Raw genomic sequence first — 19,966 nt, 5'->3', positions numbered from 1 at the left:
CGGCCCAGCCCTGCTCGGGGGGCGGATGCCCGCCCAGCTTCCGCCTGCCCCACCGGGCCACTCACTGGCCCTGGGGCTGCCTCCATTTTCTCAGGTGGTGGCAGCTCCGGCCTGGCTCGGCCAAGCCTGTCCTCCTCGCCTGGCGCAGCTCCTCACTGAGCCTTCCCACTTGCTTGCCCCGGCGCGGGGCTTCCCGGGGCCTGCGGGCCGGCCTCCCCTCCCACTCCCTCGGCGGTTCTCTGGTGGGGCTGGTGGCGTGGGGCATCCCCAGCCAGCGTCAGGAGGGCAAGGAAGTACGCGCTGGGCCGACTGTCACTCCACCGCACCCTGGGCTCCAGCCCCCAGTAAACTTCCTGTTACCAGGAGGCAGATACCATCTCTGCGGCTACCAGTTCGGAAAAACGCCTAACCGATTTCTGGTTAGGAATAGTGTGGTCAGAGAGTTCCCAAGTTCGCTTGAACCTGACGGAGAGCTGACTGCGGGCGCGCACTGGACTCAGTCCGCGCCAGGGGGATTCAAAGGTGAACCGTGTGCTGCAGGCTCCTCCCCTGAGGAGCTCATGCTCTGGTGTGGGAGATAAGACAAGTACACAAATAACCGCGATGCCAGGGGGAAGGTGATAAGTCCCGAGAAAGATCTACACAGTGCTACAAAGGCACCCAGAGTGACCGGTCGTCTGTGCCTAGCAGAAACCTGGTAGACTTCCTGGGTGAGGCGGTGCTGAGCAGGGTCTTGAAGGCCCAGCTGATAGACCAGGGCTGCAGAAAACACATCCCAGCCAAGCCCAGTGCGCACAGAGCGGGGAGACGTCCGGCTAGTGAGGCGGAGACTCGACAGAAACCTCACACCCTGTGGGGTCGCCACTGCGTGATCCAACAGCCCGGGCCAGAGCGCACGAAACAGGGAAAAGTCCTGCACAGGAAGTGGAAGCTCAGCACAGACCACACACCCTGTGGTACCGCCCCGTGATCCAGCAGCCCAGCAGAGTCCAAGCTGACCAGAGAGGTGGCTCCCCGGAGAGGCCCAAGACCCGAGGCAACCACACACACAAGACACTAGAGGCCAACTGAGAAGTCACAGAGGTAGCCATACCAAATTGGCAACCACAGCAACATCTTAGTTAGTCAATAGTCTCAAACTGGTGGACTATGAAACCCCCTGCCACAATGAATAAACATCAAAAAAAAGATACCAGAAATACAAAAATTCAAGAAAGTACACCACCAAAAGTTAATAAATCTCAAACTCTAGATCCTATAGAACAAGAAGCCCTTGAAATGACTGACAAGCAATTTCCAGTGATAATTCTAAGGAAACTGAATGAGATACAAGAAAACTCAGCTAGACATCATGATGAAATGAGGAAAAGTATACAGGATCTGAAAGAGGAAATGTACAAGGAAATCAAAGTCCTGAAAAATAATGTAGCAGAACTTGCTGAACTGAAGAAGTTATTCAGCGAAATAAAAAACACAACGGAGAGTTTAACCAGCAGGCTTGTCGAAGTTGAAGAGAGAACCTTTGAACTTGAAGATGGGCTGTTTGAAATAACACAAGCAGACAAAAAAGAAAAAGAAAAAAGAATCAAAGACATTGAAGAAAATCTGAGAGAGGTATCAGACAACCTTAAGCGCTCAAATATCCGAGTCATGGGTATTCCAGAAGGGGAGGAAAACGGAGACTGCATTGAAAACATATTCAACAAAATAGTGGCAGAAAACTTCCCAGGTATAGGAAAAATCACAGATCTTCACATCCAGGAAGCTCAACGATCTCCAAACGTATTCAACCCAAAAAGGCCCTCTCCAAGACATATTATAGTCAAATTGACAAAACTCAGAGACAAAGAGAGAATCTTAAAAGCTGCAAGAGAGAAGCGTCAAATCACATGTAAGGGAGCCCCAATCAGGCTAACATCAGACTTTTCATTACAAACCCTAAAAGCTAGAAAGGAATGGGATGATATATTCAAATTACTAAAAGAAAAAGATTGCCAGCCAAGAATACTCTACCCTGCAAGGCTATCCTTCCAAAATGAAGGGCAAATAGTATATTTCTCAGACAAACAAAAACTGCAGGAGTTCACTACCACCTGACCACCCTTACAAGAAATCCTCAAGGGAGTACTGGGTTTGGTTCCTGAAAAATAACTACCACTAAAACGGGGGGTGGGGGGGAAGAAAATATCACAACCACAATTACTTGAAGATGATACGACAAGCAAACAGAAAGGTCATTGTTGGGGGGGAGGGGGGGAGGGAGAAGGGAGGGAGGTTTTGGTGATGGGGAGCAATAATCAGCCACAATGTATATCGACAAAATAAAATTTTTTAAAAAAAAATGGAAAAAAATAAATAAATAACTACCACTGCCATAAAAACCCAAGAAAAATCAAAACCCACTAGTATAATAAAAATGGCATTAATGAAGAGAAAACAAACAAACAAAAACGCTATCTACAACCTAAGGAACCAACAAACACAGAAACCAAACAGTAAATCAGAAAACAAGGAACAAAAGACACCTAAGACAACCAAACAACCAATAAAATGCTAGGAATAAATCAATACCTTTCAATAACAACTCTTAATGTGAAAGGCTTAAATTCCCCAATCAAAAGACACAGACTGGCTGACTGGATTAAAAAGGAGGACCTAACTATATGCTGCCTACAAGAGACCCACCTCACCCATAACGATTCACATAGACTAAGAGTGAAAGGATGGAAAAAGATTTACCATGCAAACAGAAAAGAAAAACGAGCTGGAGTAGCTATTCTTATATCTGACAAAATAGACTTTAAACTAAAAACCATAAAAAGAGACAATGAGGGACACTGCTTAATGATAAAAGGACTGAAGCATCAAGAAGACATAACAATCATAAATATGTACGCACCCAATGTTGGAGCAGCCAGATTTATAAAACAAACTCTATTAGACCTAAAGAAGGAAATAGACACTAATACCATAATAGCAGGGGACCTGAACACCCCACTGTCAATATTAGACAGATCATGTAGGCAAAGAATCAGTAGAGAAACACAAGATCTAAACAAGACTCTAGACCAATTGGAATTGGCAGATATCTACAGAACATTCCATCCAACAACCTCAGAATATTCATTCTTCTCATCAGCACATGGATCATTCTCCAGGATAGATCACATATTAGGTCACAAATCAAGTCTCAGTAAATTCAAAAAAATAGGAATTATCCCATGTATTTTCTCAGACCACAATGGATTAAAACTAGAAATCAATAACAAATGAAACTGTGGAAACTATACAAACACATGGAAATTAAACAGCATTCTACTTAATGACATATGGGTCCAAGAAGAAATCAAGCAGGAAATCAAAAAATTTATTGAAACTAATGAAAATAATGATACCAAAACCTGTGGGATACTGCAAAAGCAATATTAAGGTGGAAATTTATTGCATTAAATGCTCACCTCAGAAGAATGGAAAGATGGCAAGTGAACAACCTAACACTTCACCTTAAAGAACTAGAAAAACAAGAACAATCCAAACCTACAGTTAGCAGACGGAAAGAAATCATTAAGATCAGAGCAGAACTTAATGAAATTGAAACCCAAAAACCAATACAAAAGATCAATGAATCAAAAAGTTGGTTTTTTGAAAAGATAAATAAAATTGACAAACCATTAGCATGGCTAACAAAAAAAAGGAGAAGATTCAAATAACAAAAATTAGAAATGAAAAAGGCGATATTACAACTGATTCATCTGAAATACAAGGAATCATTCGAGACTACTATAAACAGCTATATGCCAACAAATTTGAAAATCTGGAGGAAATGGATAAATTTCTGGACACACACAAGCTCACCAAACTGAACCATGAAGATGCAGAAAATTTGAGCAGACCAATAACAATAAAGGAGATTGAAGCTGTTATCAGAAGGCTCCCAACAAAGAAAAGCCCGGGACCAGATGGATTCACAGCAGAATTTTACCAAACATTCAAAGAGGAATTGACACCGATTCTTTACAAACTATTCCAAAAGATTGAAACAGACGCAAATCTCCCAAACTCATTCTATGAAGCAAACATCATCCTGATACCAAAACCAGGTAAAGATATAACCAAAAAAGAAAACTACAGGCCGATATCCTTGATGAATATAGATGCAAAAATCCTCACTAAAATACTAGCAAACAAAATACAGCAACACATACATAAAATTATTCACCACGATCAAGTGGGATTCATCCCAGGGATGCAAGGTTGGTTCAACATACGCAAATCAATAAATGTGATACACCATATTAATAAAGTCAAACACAAGGACCATATGATCATCTCTATAGATGCTGAAAAAGCATTTGACAAAGTTCAGCACTCATTCATGACAAAGACCCTCTATAAGTTAGGTATAGAGGGAAAGTATCTCAACATAATTAAAGCCATATATGACAAACCCACTACCAATATCATCCTGAATGGGGAAAAGCTGAAAGCTTTTCCTTTAAGAACAGGAACTAGACAAGGATGCCCACTCTCACCACTCCTATTCAACATAGTGTTGGAAGTACTAGCCAGAGCAATCAGAGAAGAGAAGGAAATAAAGGGCATCCAGATTGGCAAAGATGAAGTCAAACTATACCTGTTTGCAGATGACATGATCCTATATATCGAACAGCCTAAAGCCTCTACAAAAAAACTCTTGGAGTTGATAAATGATTTCAGCACAGTAGCAGGATACAAAATCAACACACAAAAATCAGTAGCATTTCTATTCTCCAATAGTGAACATGCAGAACGAGAAATCAAGAAAGCCTGCCCATTTACAATAGCCACCAAATAAATAAAATACTTAGGAATTGAGTTAACCAAGGATGTGAAAAATCTCTATAATGAGAACTACAAACCACTGCTGAGAGAAATTAGAGAGGATACAAGAAGATGGAAAGATATCCCATGCTCTTGGATTGGAAGAATCAACATAGTGAAAATAGCCATACTACCCAAAGTAATATACAAATTCAATGCAATCCCCATCAAAATTCCAAAGACATTTTTCTCAGAAATGGAAAGAGCTATCCAGACATTTATATGGAATAATAAAAGACCACGTGTAGCCAAAGCAATGCTGAGCAAAAAAAATAAAGCTGGAGGCATAACACTACCCGACTTTAAGCTATACTACAAAGCTATAATAACCAAAATAATATGGTACTGGCATAAAAACAGACCCACTGATCAATGCAATAGAATAGAGAATCCAGAAATCAACCCACACACTTACTGCCATCTGATCTTTGACAAAGGCACCAAGCCTATTCACTGGGGAAGGGACTGCCTCTTCAGCAAATGGTGCTGGGATAACTGGATATCCATATGCAGGAGAATGAAACTAGATCCATACCTCTCGCCGTATACTAAAATCAACTCAAAATGGATTAAGGATTTAAATATCCATCCTGAAACAATAAAACTTCTTAAAGAAAACATAGGAGAAACACTTCAGGAAATAGGACTGGGCACAGACTTCATGAATACGACCCCAAAAGCACGGGCAACCAAAGGAAAAATAAACAAATGGGATTATATCAAACTAAAAAGCTTCTGCACAGCAAAAGAAACAACAGAGTTAAAAGACAACCAACAGAGTGGGAGAAAATATTTGCAAAATATACATCTGACAAAGGATTAATATCCCGAATATATAAGGAACTCAAACAACTTTACAAGAAAAAAACAAGCAACCCAATTAAAAAATGGGCAAAAGAGCTAAGTAAGCATTTCTCTAAGGAAAATATACAATGGCCAACAGACATATGAAAAAATGCTCAACATCACTTAGCATCCGGGAAATGCAAATCAAAACCACACTGAGATACTGTCTAACCCCAGTTAGGATGGTTTAAAATCCAAAAGACTCTGAACGATAAATGCTGGCAAGGTTGTGGAGAAAAAGGAACTCTCATACATTGTTGGTGGGACTGCAAAATGGTGCAGCCTCTATGGAAAATGGTATGGAGGTTCCTCAAACAATTGCAGATAGATCTACCATATGACCCAGCTATCCCACTGCTGGGAATATACCCAGAGGAATAGAAATCATCAAGTTGAAGGTATACCTGTTCCCCAGTGTTCTTTGCAGCACTCTTTACAATAGCCAAGAGTTGGAACCAGCCCAAATGTCCATCATCGGATGAGTGGATACGGAAAATGTGGTACATCTACACAATGGAATACTACTCAGCTATAAAAACGAATGAAGTACTGCCATTTGCAACAACATGGATGGACCTTGAGAGAATTATATTAAGTGAAACAAGTCAGGCACAGAAAGAGAAATACCACATGTTCTCACTTATTGGTGGGAGCTAAAAATTAATATATAAATTCACACACACACACACACACACACACACACACACACACAAAATGGGGGGGAGAAGATATAACAACCACGAGTACTTGTTGTTGATACGACAAGCAAACAGAAAGGACATTGTTGGTGGGGAGGGAGGAGAGGGTGGAGGGAGGGAGGTTTTGGTAAGGGGCAACAATAATCAACCACAATTTATATCGACAAAATCAAAGTTAGAAAAAAAAAATTAAAAAATAAAATGGAACCACAAAAAATAAATAAATGAATAAATAATAAAGCCATTTAGCATCCTTGGAAAAAAAAATAAAAATAAATAAATAAATCAGCCCTCTCCAGGCAGTACTTTGAAGTCTGTGAAATACATGAATAATTTTGGCTGACATACTTGGCAGGCACATTTAAAAAGCAGAATTGTTTGATGGCATGACACAAGAGGTCTATTAACCAAGTTATGAAGAACTGAGGCATTTCCAACAAATCCTAGCTTTGGCATGAAATTTAAATAGTTCTTATTTTGTGGTGTGCAGTCAGTGAACTTCTGTGATGTAATATGGTCTCTCAGTGCAAAATACTAGGAAATGGGAATTTTACTATACCTAGCAGTTTCTCCAAGGAGGAATGGGTGGAAATGAGTATGTGGTTATTTTCTCCTTTAATCAAATTCAGCTACAATAGAGGGAATATCTTAGCAAGATATGAGGAAGCAAGTCTAGAAGGAGCAATAGCCCTTGGGAAATGTGATAAACCAGCTAATCAGTGGTGGAGTTAGGAGGGGGCGTCTAAATTATGAGGTTAATCTAATCATTATGGTGAGTTTAATACACAGCCCTAAAAGTCAGTGGCCTGTCTTAAAAATACCACAGAATTAAATCTAAAAATATATACTTCATTATTGTATGTGTATTCTGTAAACATCTAAAACCTCTTTTGAAGGAAGTAGGTATAATTTTTTTAAAGTTCTGTATTTTTTGCTATTTCATTATTCTGAAATCACTTAATTTGCTTTTTAAAATTCTAAGTCTTTGCTCCAGATGTTGCTACTCTTACTGGAAAGGTAAGTTTTACATAATTTGGAGGTCAGGAAAGAAGTATTCCAAGGCAAAGGTTACCAAAATAGAGCTTCTAGCTTATGTTGCCAAGCTCTCCAAATGGTGGCATTACTGTTGCACTGTTTGCTCACAGCAAAAATGTAACTACAAAGTAGTTTCAATACGTGCCTGTGTGTTAAAGTGGAAGCATGTGATACCAACAAATGGGTACCACATGGCACAAATACCCAGAAGCAAGTCAGTAGTATGAAAGGGATAATTTAGTTTTATTTCATTTCATTTTTTTCCCTTAGGCGGAGAGAGAGAGAAAGAGAGAAAGTGAGTTTGTGTTCCTGCAGTAGAATCAGGCTCCCCATTTTAGTTTTTGCATGTGATTGGTTTAGTGAGGTTTTATGCCTGCCTGACTTTAATATTGATCTTTATTCTTACACCTTGGATTATAGCTTTTAGATAACAAATTTTTTTTCCTTGTAAGTGGAAATGATGGAGAGTGACAGCAGTATGGTACTTGCTTTCTTACTTCAGCTGGCTCTTGTGCTGACTTACAGTTTGACCCACTGTCTGCTCCTGGCCTTGTTTAATAGTTATTTGTGTGTGCTTATCTCCTTTTTGCAGGCTTTAGTCATTTATTCAGGAAATAATTATTGACGATTTAATCAGTGCAAGTCCCACACTGGCTTTGACCTCTCCCATCTAGGGATATCTAGAGTAGAGTGCCTAGAACAGTATGTACTAAGAAATGTGAAATAGCAAGAATAGTTACTTCTCTATGTCTGTTCAGTCAGAAGTTTAACTCAGAATATACTGTTGATGGTTAGAAACTTCACTGACTTTTAAAAATAATTTATTTCTAGCGCCCGGCTAGCTCAGTCGGTAGAGCATGAGACTCTTAAAAATAATTTATTCCAGTTGCTTAAATGGAATTCTTAAATATCGTGAAAACTTTTGAAAATTAAAACATCTGCTTATATCAGAACATTTGAAGAATGCTCATCTATGACGATATTAAGTAGGTATTTAGCTATATGTAAGTTTGCCCTTATACTTAGATTGGTTGTTTTCTTCCATCTATATCCTTTAGGGTATACTGTATAGTAGAAAGAGCATGGGTATTAGAGTCATACAATCAAAGGTTTTGTACCTTATTAGCTACGTAATTAATTACGATTAGTTCCAGCAAGTTAGTTTGACTTTGGGCAAGTTACTTAATCGTTCTGAACTTTTGTTTCTCTGTCTGTTTTATACGGGTAATAATACCTACCTTGCATGGTTGTCTTGAAAATTAAATAAGATTATAGATAGGCTGACAGTTGCTAAATACCTGGCACATAGTAGCTTATCAGTTAATGTTAGTTTCCCTTTTACCCATTTATGTGCTCACTTTTATATTACTTTAGTAATAGAGTTACAGTGTCTCAAAATAGTCATGTTTTATTTGAATATCTGAAAGATACAAGGCATCCTATATTTTATGTGAACTATGGCTAAATAGCTATTACCTATGAGCATAAATTAATGGGAGAGTTTTTACTCAATATATATGAATATGAATAGCTTTCTATTCTCATTTTATTCCCTCAGATAGATATTAGTTTGTTCTTTCTCTTTTACTAATTTGAAAAGAAAAATGAGGCCAACCTTCATTCAGTGTTCGTGTTAGAGCAGTGGTCTCTACGATTTATTAAAGGGCCACAAGAGTATATACCTATCATAAAGTTAAGTAATCACTATTAACTTTGAGTCTTCCTTTATATGCTGTGCACTTCTTTTTTTTTTAAAGAGTTTTAATACAGGATTAGATTCTTCTAACCATCACCACAAGATCCAAAACAGTTTCCTTACCCCAAAAACCCCTCATGTTGTCCCATTTTAGTCACTTTTTTCCCCGCACCTAACCCCAGACAACCATCTGTTCTCTGTTGCTATAGTTTTGCCTTTTCCAGAATGTCATATAAATGGACTTATATTGTCTATAGCCTTTTGAGACTGGCTTCTTTCATTCAGCATGATGCCTTTGAGAGTCATCCAGGTTGTCAAGTCTATCAACAGTTTGTTTCTATTTATTGCTGAGCAGTATTCCATTGTATGGCTGTACCAGCTCATTTCTCTGGTCACCTGTCAGGATTCATTTGGATTGTTGTAATTCTTTTTTAAAATATTGAGTTTATAAGTTGTTTTTTAACTTTCAAAGTCAAATAATATATACTTATCATGGAAAAATTGGGAAATAGATAAAAGTTGGAAAAAAATTATCCCCACCCAAACTACCTCTGTTAACATTTAGTCATATTTCTTTTCAGTCTTTTTTCCCATGCATGGAGTTTTTTAGCTTATGGCTATATTAGTGTGATTCTATTCTTTATATACTTTTTTATAATTTATTATTATTGTGTTAAAAAACATAACAAGAGCTTCTATCTTAGCAAATTTTTAAGTGTGTAGTACAGTAGTGTTAAGTATATACACATTGCTGTACAGCAGATCTGTAGAACTTTTTCATCTTGCCTGGCTGAAACTTTATACCCATTAAATAGCAATTCCCCATTTCCTCTCCTCCCCCAGCCCCTGGCAGCCATCATTCTACTTTTTCTTTCTATGAGTTTGACAACTTTAGATATCTCATATAAATGGAATCATGCAGTATTTGTCCTATTATGACTGGCTTATTTCACTTAGCATAATGTGCTCAACATTCATCCATGTTGTTGCATAGCGTCATATACTTTTGTATTCTGCATTTTTCCATGTTTAATTATGAAGAATGTATATAACATATATAACATATATAGTTTTAAAAAGATTATAAAGCAAACACTAGTGTAACCATCACTGAAATTAAACAATGGAGTATTGCGAGTGTCCTAAGCTTCTTGTATGTCCTCTCCCCATCATAGCACCTTCCTTTACCAAGGGTGATCATTAACTTAACTTTGGTGATAGTTATTCCTTTGTTTTGCTTTATAGTTTTCCAACCTATGTATATTCTTTAAACAATATAATTTAGTTTTGACTCTTTTTGAACTTTGTGGACTCCTTTTTTTCATTTTCTATTATAAGTATTTGCTCTTGCCCTGTGATGATAAACCTTCATAAAGATACTTTATGTATCCATTTTCCAATTTAGGTTTTTTCTGATTTTCGCTGTTGGACGTAATATAGGAAATGTCTTTCTACATAAAGCCTTTTTTGTAGTTAGGATTCTTTCCTTTGGATAGTATCATGAAGAGTATGAGTTTTTAAGGCTTTGATATATATTGCTAAATTGTTTACAGAGTTTTACAATTTATGCTGTAATGAAGCCCAATTGTCCTTGCGCCAGCTGTGAGGGTTTTTCACTCCCCCCCCCCCCCCGCCCCCAAATAAAACACCTAAGGGAATTTGGTGGTTGAAAAAGACTACTTTATCTTATCTTGCATTTCTGAGGCTGAATGTATCCCTTTATGTTTAATGATTGGTTTTCTTTTTTGTTGGCTTTGCCCAAGTTTGTGTTGCATAAATCAGTTTCTTAAATAATGGTTAATGTGACCTTGTGGCCAATTCTTTTATTTTTCCAGATGTAGGTGCAAAAAACTACAGGCATCTCTGTGCTGTTTATTACAACAAGAATCCTGGGTTTGAGATAATCCATGGGCTGCTGGACAGAATTATGCAGCTGCTCAATGTGCCTCCTGGTGAAGATAAGGGAGGATATGTGATCAAAGCATCAGAAGGTAAGATAGGTCAGCCAAATCCAGAGTTAGTGGTAATGTAATGAGGAGGCTAAGTCCTGTTTTTGAAAAATTTCTTTTCTCACTTGAGAATATGCAGACAAAGGGAGATAGAGCTTTATTTCAATTAATTGTTAGTATTTTCCACAAAATATCCCTTTCCCCTCCAGCATTGTAAGAAAATGCTTTACAGAACTCTCCTAAGTGCTATACAGTATACTTTTGTTCCACCTGAGCTATGGTAACCTATAGTTACTGGCACCTTCAAGCCACCAGCACCGTGGTGAACCCAGAATTCCAAGCTGGAAACTGAGAAGACCTAAAGTGATGGTTTTCTCTCAAAAGAGAAGCCTTTAAGGCAAAAGAAAGAAACCTCAAAAGTTATTCTGAAAGACTTCACATGTTAATCAAGCCATAAAGTTGACTGAGCAGGGGTGGGAATCCTCCTGTATAAAAGCCCAAGTATAGTAAAATCTTTGTCAGAGACTTTAAGTTGGGCTAACTAAATGTATATGTACTCCTAACATGCCAGTTTCTCACTGTCCAATGAATTCTGAATTTTTGCTTTTCATATCCCTATAGCTTGAATCTAACTTTATTTTGTTAGGCAAGAGGTCCGGAAACAACTTGAAAGAAATATTTCACCACTTACTCCTACTGTTTACCTCAATGTTTTTTATAACTATATTTGGCATCTTAAATTTCTAATAGAACGTTCATTTTAAACATGTTAGTTAGCAGTTATTTGTAGTGGCATGAAGTTTGGTGGGGAAATATTTTTGGTTTTTGCTTATATTTATTTTTCTTAGTCCTCAGATGTTGTTTTTGTTGTTGGTTGCTTGTTATAATTTTTGTTTGTTTTTATTTTGAAACTTCTTTGAAAATAACCCAGAAATGTATCAGTTTTTTTAGGTAGAAGATGTGTGGGCATATCTTCCTTTAAAAAATAAAACAAAATTGAGAGATTAAATAATGCAGGGAGTTACTGTTTTTTTAATCCATTTGTCATTAGAAATAGTCCAATGAAGACATGCACTGTGCTTCTAGAATTCTGGAGTGTTAGATCTGGATCCTGGAGTTTGCCCAGTCCAATTTCCTGGTTTTGCATGTGAGGGAACTGAGGGTAGGCAAGTTAAGTGAGTTGAGCTGGGTCATGTATATAGAACCCAGGACTCCTGCCTCCCCGTGTTCTTTCCACAAGGCCACATTACCTGCCTTTGTAGTGCCTTTATGTGCTCAGTCACTAGTTTACCACCTAGGATTCTGCTCTTAGACCTGGTCATCCAGCAACCTGTAAGCAGATTTGAAACATTTCTTCCTTCTATGCAAAGTCTTTTCTCAGAAATCTTACTTCACAAACAGGTTAACTGGATAAAAATTAGTTCCCTGAAGCAGATTGTGCCATGTAAGTGAAGTTTAATTTATTTCTTACTTGAAAGGTTGCAGAGAGCTGGAATGGTAACTCGGAGCATAATTTATTGTGGATATAATGCTTTATGTAACTTTTATATTAATGATATTTGTATAAACCAATGTCCTAATATTGTGGCTCTGCTGCCTCAATCAATTGCTTAGATTTTTATGTCTCAGAAGAATCTGAGTTTCTAATAATGAGGCAGACTTCAAGAAGACAAAGATAGAACACGGGCCCTGCTGCTAAGGAACCTGCTCAGGAAAAGACCAAGTGCTTTGAGGTTCCAAAAAGGGAGAGAGTGCAACTTCTCGAGAAAAACATTAGTGAGTTTCTGCAAAGTGACATGGAACTTTGGAGGCATAGGTGCAGACAGGGGAAGCAAGGCAAACCACATGAGCAAAACTGAAAATGATGGGAAATGCAGGCTGTCTGTGTGCCGAGCAGCAGGGAGTATAGTTTGGTTTGACTATAGGGTGAGGAAGGAGCTTGGGACAATATTTAGAGTCCTGAATGCTCAAAAAGGGAGTTTCAGCTACTTACAAGAAAAGTACTGAAGCTTCCTCTCCCCCCCCCCCTTTTTTTAAAGCAAGTGAGTGATATTAGATCTGTAGTTTAGAGGGATTCATCTGGCAACGATATATGGGTTGGGTGGCATTGAGAGTAGGGGTGAAGGGAATGGTGGGAAGGTGTTACAGTATATTTTAGAGCAGTGAGAGTGAGGACTTGAACTTGAATGGAAGTCATGGCTATAAAAAGGAAAGACTGATTTAGGAAATGTAGTAAGGTAGAGGCTTCAGCCTTCATCATTTGGAAAATGTGATATGTGCCACCTGGAACATTTTATGATACAGCTACTTTGTATTGATCTCTTTTTTTAAAGTCAGATCTTTATCATTCTGAACTTAAAACATTGTTTTTTTTTAAATTTATTTTTTATTATTATTTTTTACATTCAAAGGTGATGTTGCAGAGCAGTGGGAGGGGCCAGGGGTAGAGAGGTAGGGAAATGGAGGTGAAGGTGGGGAGGTGGGGGTGGCCTACAGGCAGCTCCTTCACTGGACTGCATATGGAGGGTGGGGATGGGGAGGAGGCCCACATGCTCCCCTGACTGACACAGGAGACAGGGGCTTTCTGGCAGTGGCTTGGTCATCACTGGGCTGGGTGCGGACATGGTGGGGCATGGCTGAGGCCTTTGGCCCTCCACCCCTACCCTGGCTCAGGGGGCCAGGGGGGCTTCTGGCTCTTTTATGATTTGTAGGTGTTCCTTGGTGGTGTTAGGCCTTTACTGATTAATATCAAAACTTTGTCTCTGATGTGGGGTGTTTGTGTTGTCTTTCACTTTGTGTTGGCTTATTAGCTACCCCCACCACTTAAACACTGCACTGGAACTAATTCATTGTCCTTTGCTTACTTCTAAAATGAGGGAACTTCCTGTGGGGACCAGCACTTGAACCCTGTGGTTGAGCTAAGTTGCTGCTTTGCTGCTGATTCCCTGGGGAAGGCTTTTTATGCAGCTCAGGTTTTGATTGTTGATCTTTTAAGTACTTCTGGGTCTTGTGAGGTCCAATACACCTGGGTTGTGTGGAAACTCTGGTCTGGACCTGAGTCTTTTCAGCGAACTGCACCTCCTGCAGATCTGTACTCCTGACTGAGTGGGCCTGTGCTGATTGGAGGGCAGATCAGCTGTCTGTGCTGTGCCCCACTGTTCCCGTGTGGGCCAGTCTCCTCTACCTCCTGCCCTCCAAACACTTCCCATGGGGTGGGCCATGCACCAGTCCCTTGTAATGACTCACTGACCTCTGGCTCCTTTTTTCAGTTGTCTGTGGCCCCTCACTCCTGTGTGGGTCTATGGGAACCCTGTCAGTGGTCTTGCTGGCCTGGGGTCCAACAAAGCCCTCTTCTCCCCTGCAGTCTCCAAGCATCTTCACACAAAGGGCACAACTGGTTTTTGCCAGCTCTTGCTCCGTGTGCTTACCAGGGCCAGCTGTGAAATGGCTGGACCTAGAAACGGTCAGAATAGTCCCTTCTTTCTTTCATCACAGCTTCTCCCACCTTCATGAACTCTGTAGGTCTCCCCTCCTCTTCCCTTGAGATCTAGCGGCCTCAGCTTAGCAGTCATTGCTTTTTTAATAGTTGGAAATCTGTCAATTGTGGGAGAGAGTGATGCTGGGGACTGTCTATTCTGCCATTTTAAAGTTTTCATATCTATGAAATGTCCAAGATTTATGAATTAGAGAAGCTTTCATCCAACTTCTGTATACACATGGGTGGACTGGATCAGTACATATTTCAGTACATCTAAGTGGCATTTTTTGAAAGGGGGCAGAATATTTACTTTCACTGTCCCTGTTACCATCATTGACTACATCAATGTCCCTCTAGTCCTGGGCATGCACCTAGTTTGGAGTGCTTTTTTCTCTGAATGCTTTCTGTAAGAGCCATCAAGCCAAAGAGAATTAGTGTCATTGTAAATAATGGTTCCTCATTTCTCATAGGGATTTCTAAGCCTGTTTTGATTATCTCCTAACAAATATGATTATCTTCTTTTATGGTTAAAGAAATCAATGTCAAAAGAAGTGGCTTGTCAAAATAAGTCAGTAGCAAAGCCGGTGTTAGTTCTTCATCTAATGTATATGTGCACACATACATACATACCACAACCAAGGAACAGAATTGTTTTCCCGAGAAGTAAATCTGCAGACATAGGAATTTGGTTGCTGGGATGTGTTTAGGTACATTATTCCTTAAATTTATTGCTATTTCATATACAGATTTTTCTGCTCTTTAAGAAAAGGTCTCCATGGTATCATAGAGTAGAAACAGATTAAGATCTACTGTTACCTGCCATTCTTGATTACTGAGTTGTCTTCTATTACTCCGGCATGTGGTTTACTTTTTAATAATTAAAAATCACCGATGGCTTTGCAGTTATAATTAAGCTAAGTCTGTTCACCAGAGATTCCTGCTGATGTCAGTAATATTGGCAGTTATATCTAATTTCTTTCTGTCCTTTTTAATGTATGCTTCCAAGCTTCCTTTTGTGCTGCTTTGTTTGGTGGGGCCTGGAACAGAACTTGATTCCACTTTGAGAAACTTGGCCCTGTCTGTTATAAGAGAAATCTGGAAACTCATATGATTAATCATTGCATAGATCCCAAGGAGTTGTGTTGACATTGGAGACTAACCTTGTTTGTTATGCAGGCAGCAGCCCTCTGCAGCACATGAAGTGTCTGCAGAAACACTCATAAAGCCTATGACTGCAGCCAGAGTGAAAAGCCATGGTCGCTCATTCTTACATATTTTTCATTTGAAAGCATAAGAGCACCCTTGCAATTAAGACCATAAAGTGAGATCAGACATCAGGTTGATGAGAGAATAAGGTCTATGTGGAGTAAAAAAATAAAGAACCTTTAACTTTTTATAGCAGACTGCAGAGTATTTTAAGGGTTTCAAAGGGTTCAACTCAGAATTTTTTAGTGGCATTTGATCAGATTATTATAGCATAACTCTTTTTCAGGCTTCTTCCCCTTCGTTTTTGTGGTTTGTTGCAAACTAAATTATGTATGTTAAGATGCATTTATCCTTTTCACAAACCACTTCAGGGCAAGGAAAATTCTCAACATTTTTGTGTTTAGAGCAGTTATGTGGTTGCTGGGCAAATCAGTGGCAAAAGTAATTTCTTGTAGAACGTAGTGGGCTTTGTGTGCAACTGGCTGCATTGACTTGAGCATGTGGTATTTTCTCCCTTTAGCTTGTTACCTATTTCAGCTTTGATTATTTAGTGTTCTACAAAAAACTTCAATTTAACATGAGACAAGATCCCTGATGGAGAGAGAAGTATTAGACCATTAGTTTTGACAATTCCAGTTTTTATGCTGCTCAGAATTTATTTTGTGAAATGAAAAATAATCTTGTAAGTAATACGCACATTTAATCCTACACCATATGTACACACAGTGGTTATTTAGGTACCTTCTGTTACAGTAACACCTAATGATCATTGACTTGACCTGCAGGTCATGACCTTTTTCCCCTTTCAGGACACCTGTGAAAGATTTCAGATGCTAAAAAATATGGGTGAAATTGTGATGTTTCTCTGGTTGTCACACTGGTTTTTAGTGTAATATGAGCTTGGAAATATATGAGAAAAATATCTGTTGAACAACTTGTTGAAGTAAAAGTGTTCAATTTGTGATTTGATTTACAAAACATTGTGGACTGTGATAAAGGGATATCTGTCTAGTACATCCACATTTAGTTACCATCGACAAAGACATTGTTCTGTTAAGGCATCAGGATAAAAAAGTGTTTGGAAGTTTTTGAACTACTGATATTATTACTCTGGTAAAAACAGTCTTTATTCCTCTGATTCTCTACCTTGTCTTTGAGGCAAGCTCTCAAATACTACCATTTTTGTTAGCTGCTTTGGAGGATTTAAGACTCAAGCAATATTAAGCAAATGAGCGGTAATTATCACACAGCTGGAACAGCAGCATACCAGAGGGGCCCAATGTGTACAAAAGCTTCAGCAACTGTCACATGATTCACTTGCCCTGTCTTGTTTTTGAGCATTTTTATTGTTATTGCCTCACCCTCTCCTGTATGCACAAGGGAAAGTTCTCTCCACTCAAGTTCACTTAACTTTTTTTGGCGGGCCAGGGGTGTTTTGATACTTACCTGACATTTCAGTACTCAGCAAATTGGAGTACTCGAATATACCAAGTCCCACAGTGAATGGCTTTGTCAGCTCAATATTCCATCTGATAAATATTGTTGTAACACAGGGTTTCTCAGCTTTTGTTTATTATCTCTTCCCTAAGGACCTTTTGTAGACGTTGTTTTCTTAATTGCCCTTCCATGAAATTTTAATACCATGGATATACTATATATGTATTATGTACTTTATGTATAGCTGTGCTGTATACATAGAAAAAATAAGTGTAAAGCTTCTTTTTATTCAATGCAGGGTTAACAATGACTAAACAAATTTTTAGGTTAAAAGTTAAATTTAAAGACTATTAATATTTAACATTATAATTAAGTTTTAATGTTATTTATTTACATGTATAAATTGTGGTGTATCAAATTCTATATGCCAATTAGCAAATTTGTATAAATAACATAATTACAGTAATCAAAAATGTTAAAAATCATTCAAACTTATTTTTCTACAAAAGTAAAACAATCGAAAAAATTAAATTAACTTCTTAAAAATAATATTTTGTGAATTTAACTTTTAACTTTTTATTGTCAACCTTTTTTTCAGTACTTGATATAATTAATGACGTGTTGAATAACTTTTTGAATTAAAAAATAAAATGTAAACTATTTTTATTTAATTTGCAATGTCTAAGCCACACATGAAAGCTGTCAGGGTTAAACATAAACAGCATCCACATGGCAGCCAAATGGCAGGCCCGAGGCATTTGCAGTCTACCTCTCAATGTGACTTCAAGATCAGGCAGTCAGTAGAGTCTTCCAGTCACAGCCATCTATTGCCATAGTTTTTTAGCACTGTTCCTGCAAACATTTGCAATATCTTCCATATCAATGCTTGTATGATACCCAAGAAAATCCAATGAGAGGATCTGAATAGGAAGGAGTAAGATTTTTGCTAAGTATGGGGCTCAGCTTTGGAGGGCCACAAACCATTGTAATATGTAATATTTTATTATATATTCCCATTCTCCATTAACCAATTTTCACCCCTGTTGAAAATGCATGCTATAATAGAATACATGCTTTGGAGTTATTTTAAGTCATTTATATGTACTGAACAAATAGAGAAAGAAAGAGATTTTATTTACCACATGGTACTCCCTTTTTTTCTGCCTCCAAACTAGACGTTGGCTTCTACTATCCTAGAGAAGAGGACACCATGGCCCAAATACAAAGAGATGTAAAAGAAGATCATTTTCAGATTGTAATCTTTCAAGGGCTCAGGTTCTGAAAGTTTAAAGGTCTTTTAGAGTGATTTTGACTACTGAGATTGTATCTTATAGATATGACAGCTTACTTCCCATTGGTAGCGGTAATTTTACACATTGCTCAACATTTAGCAGCACCTGGTTTGGGCAAATTTGTGTGCTGCAGCATATTGGTTAAGAACCACTGTCCTGTGAATTCCTAGTGAATGATGTGTTCTGGTAAGCTAACTGTCACCCCTCTAAGTGGCCAGTCCAGCTTTAATCCAGAAGGACTAACAGGATGGATAGATGGGTGGATAGAAAAGTAGATAAACATGAATAAATCCCTAGGTAGGGATGATAAATGTGGAGTGTTCTGCTGAGCACATGGCCACTCAGAATAAAGGCCTTATTTCCCTGGAGCACTAACTGGCTTTGGTATGACAGAGAAAAACTTTCATCTTGCTTAAGCCATTGCTATTTGGGGTTTTCTTTCTCAAGAATGAAACTGATCCTAACTTACAAGTTATATTTTAATTTCTACCTATCTGAACTCCTTGGCAGTATTAAGATGCTACCCAGTTCTAAGATAACCAAATTAAGTTTCAAGCTAACTTCTTCTAAATCATTTTAAAATGAACTCTTAGTAAATCATTCAGTCTCAATTATTTTCTCCCTACTCCCCCAGTTGTTGTAATCCTTTACTTTTGAACACATTCATTTGGCTCTCTCTTGCATCCACATATGCAGTGATTTCCTGGACACACTTGTGTCTTATTGCCTTTAAGGCTATTGTTAATAACCATTGGCAGTTATTTCGAGTTTGCATTTTTACAGCCAGTGAAGACATTGGCCATTCTCAGGGAATACATATTAGAGGACCAGCTTTTAAAATGTCTTCTGGGTTCCCACTTACATTATAAGCTACTTAAAAAAAAAGTTTACATACTTCCAAATAAGATTTGAACAGAGGGTTCCCTGTCTTTAAAAAAAAGTTTGAAACTCTTACAGAGAATCAGGAAGTTTATAAATGCTGTAGTGATGATAGAAATTTTTACTCTTTTCTTTACAGCTTACTTTCAATTGCTTTTCTTTTACGTGCCATGATTAAGAGAATCTAAAATTTTAGTAATACAAAGTCATCATATCACATGGAGGTGGTACATTGTGAGTTTGGAAATGATTGATATCTACCTAGCTACTCAAAAGTCAGCAATTGGATGTCAGGTTTGAGATGTTCTCTAGCTCCAGTTGCATGGGAACACCAAGTACTTCAGGGCATCTGACACTTTTGGATAGTAGAAAATTAAAAGTAATTATTTTTCATGAACACTGATTTAAAAAGGAAAGTCTGCCAAAACACTGATGATTCAGCTCATATTTCTTAAGTTCTCTTGAGTAATTTGAAGGTGATATGATAAAGCAGTGATTTTTTTTTAAGTCTGTCTTACAAGTTTCTAAAATTCTCTTACACTACTATCTTAATCACTCAGTGTATGATATCTGTACATTGTCAGGGTAAG

At 38.2% G+C, this 19,966-nt stretch overlaps 1 protein-coding gene across 3 annotated transcripts in view; it reads left to right on the top strand.

Annotated features, from left to right (window-relative positions):
- FARSB (phenylalanyl-tRNA synthetase subunit beta) overlaps positions 1-19,966 on the top strand; it is a 96,532-nt gene that overhangs the window by 63,207 nt on the left and 13,359 nt on the right. For all 3 annotated transcript variants that reach the window (XM_063088087.1, XM_063088070.1, XM_063088095.1), the window contains exon 16: positions 10,971-11,126. In XM_063088087.1, coding sequence (XP_062944157.1) covers positions 10,971-11,126 — 156 coding nt within the window. The remainder of the gene's footprint in view (positions 1-10,970; positions 11,127-19,966) is intronic.

This window comes from Cynocephalus volans, chromosome 1, assembly GCF_027409185.1.
Source record: "Cynocephalus volans isolate mCynVol1 chromosome 1, mCynVol1.pri, whole genome shotgun sequence".
In the NCBI taxonomy this organism is placed as follows: domain Eukaryota; kingdom Metazoa; phylum Chordata; class Mammalia; order Dermoptera; family Cynocephalidae; genus Cynocephalus; species Cynocephalus volans.
This window is presented reverse-complemented; position numbering and strand designations above follow the sequence as displayed.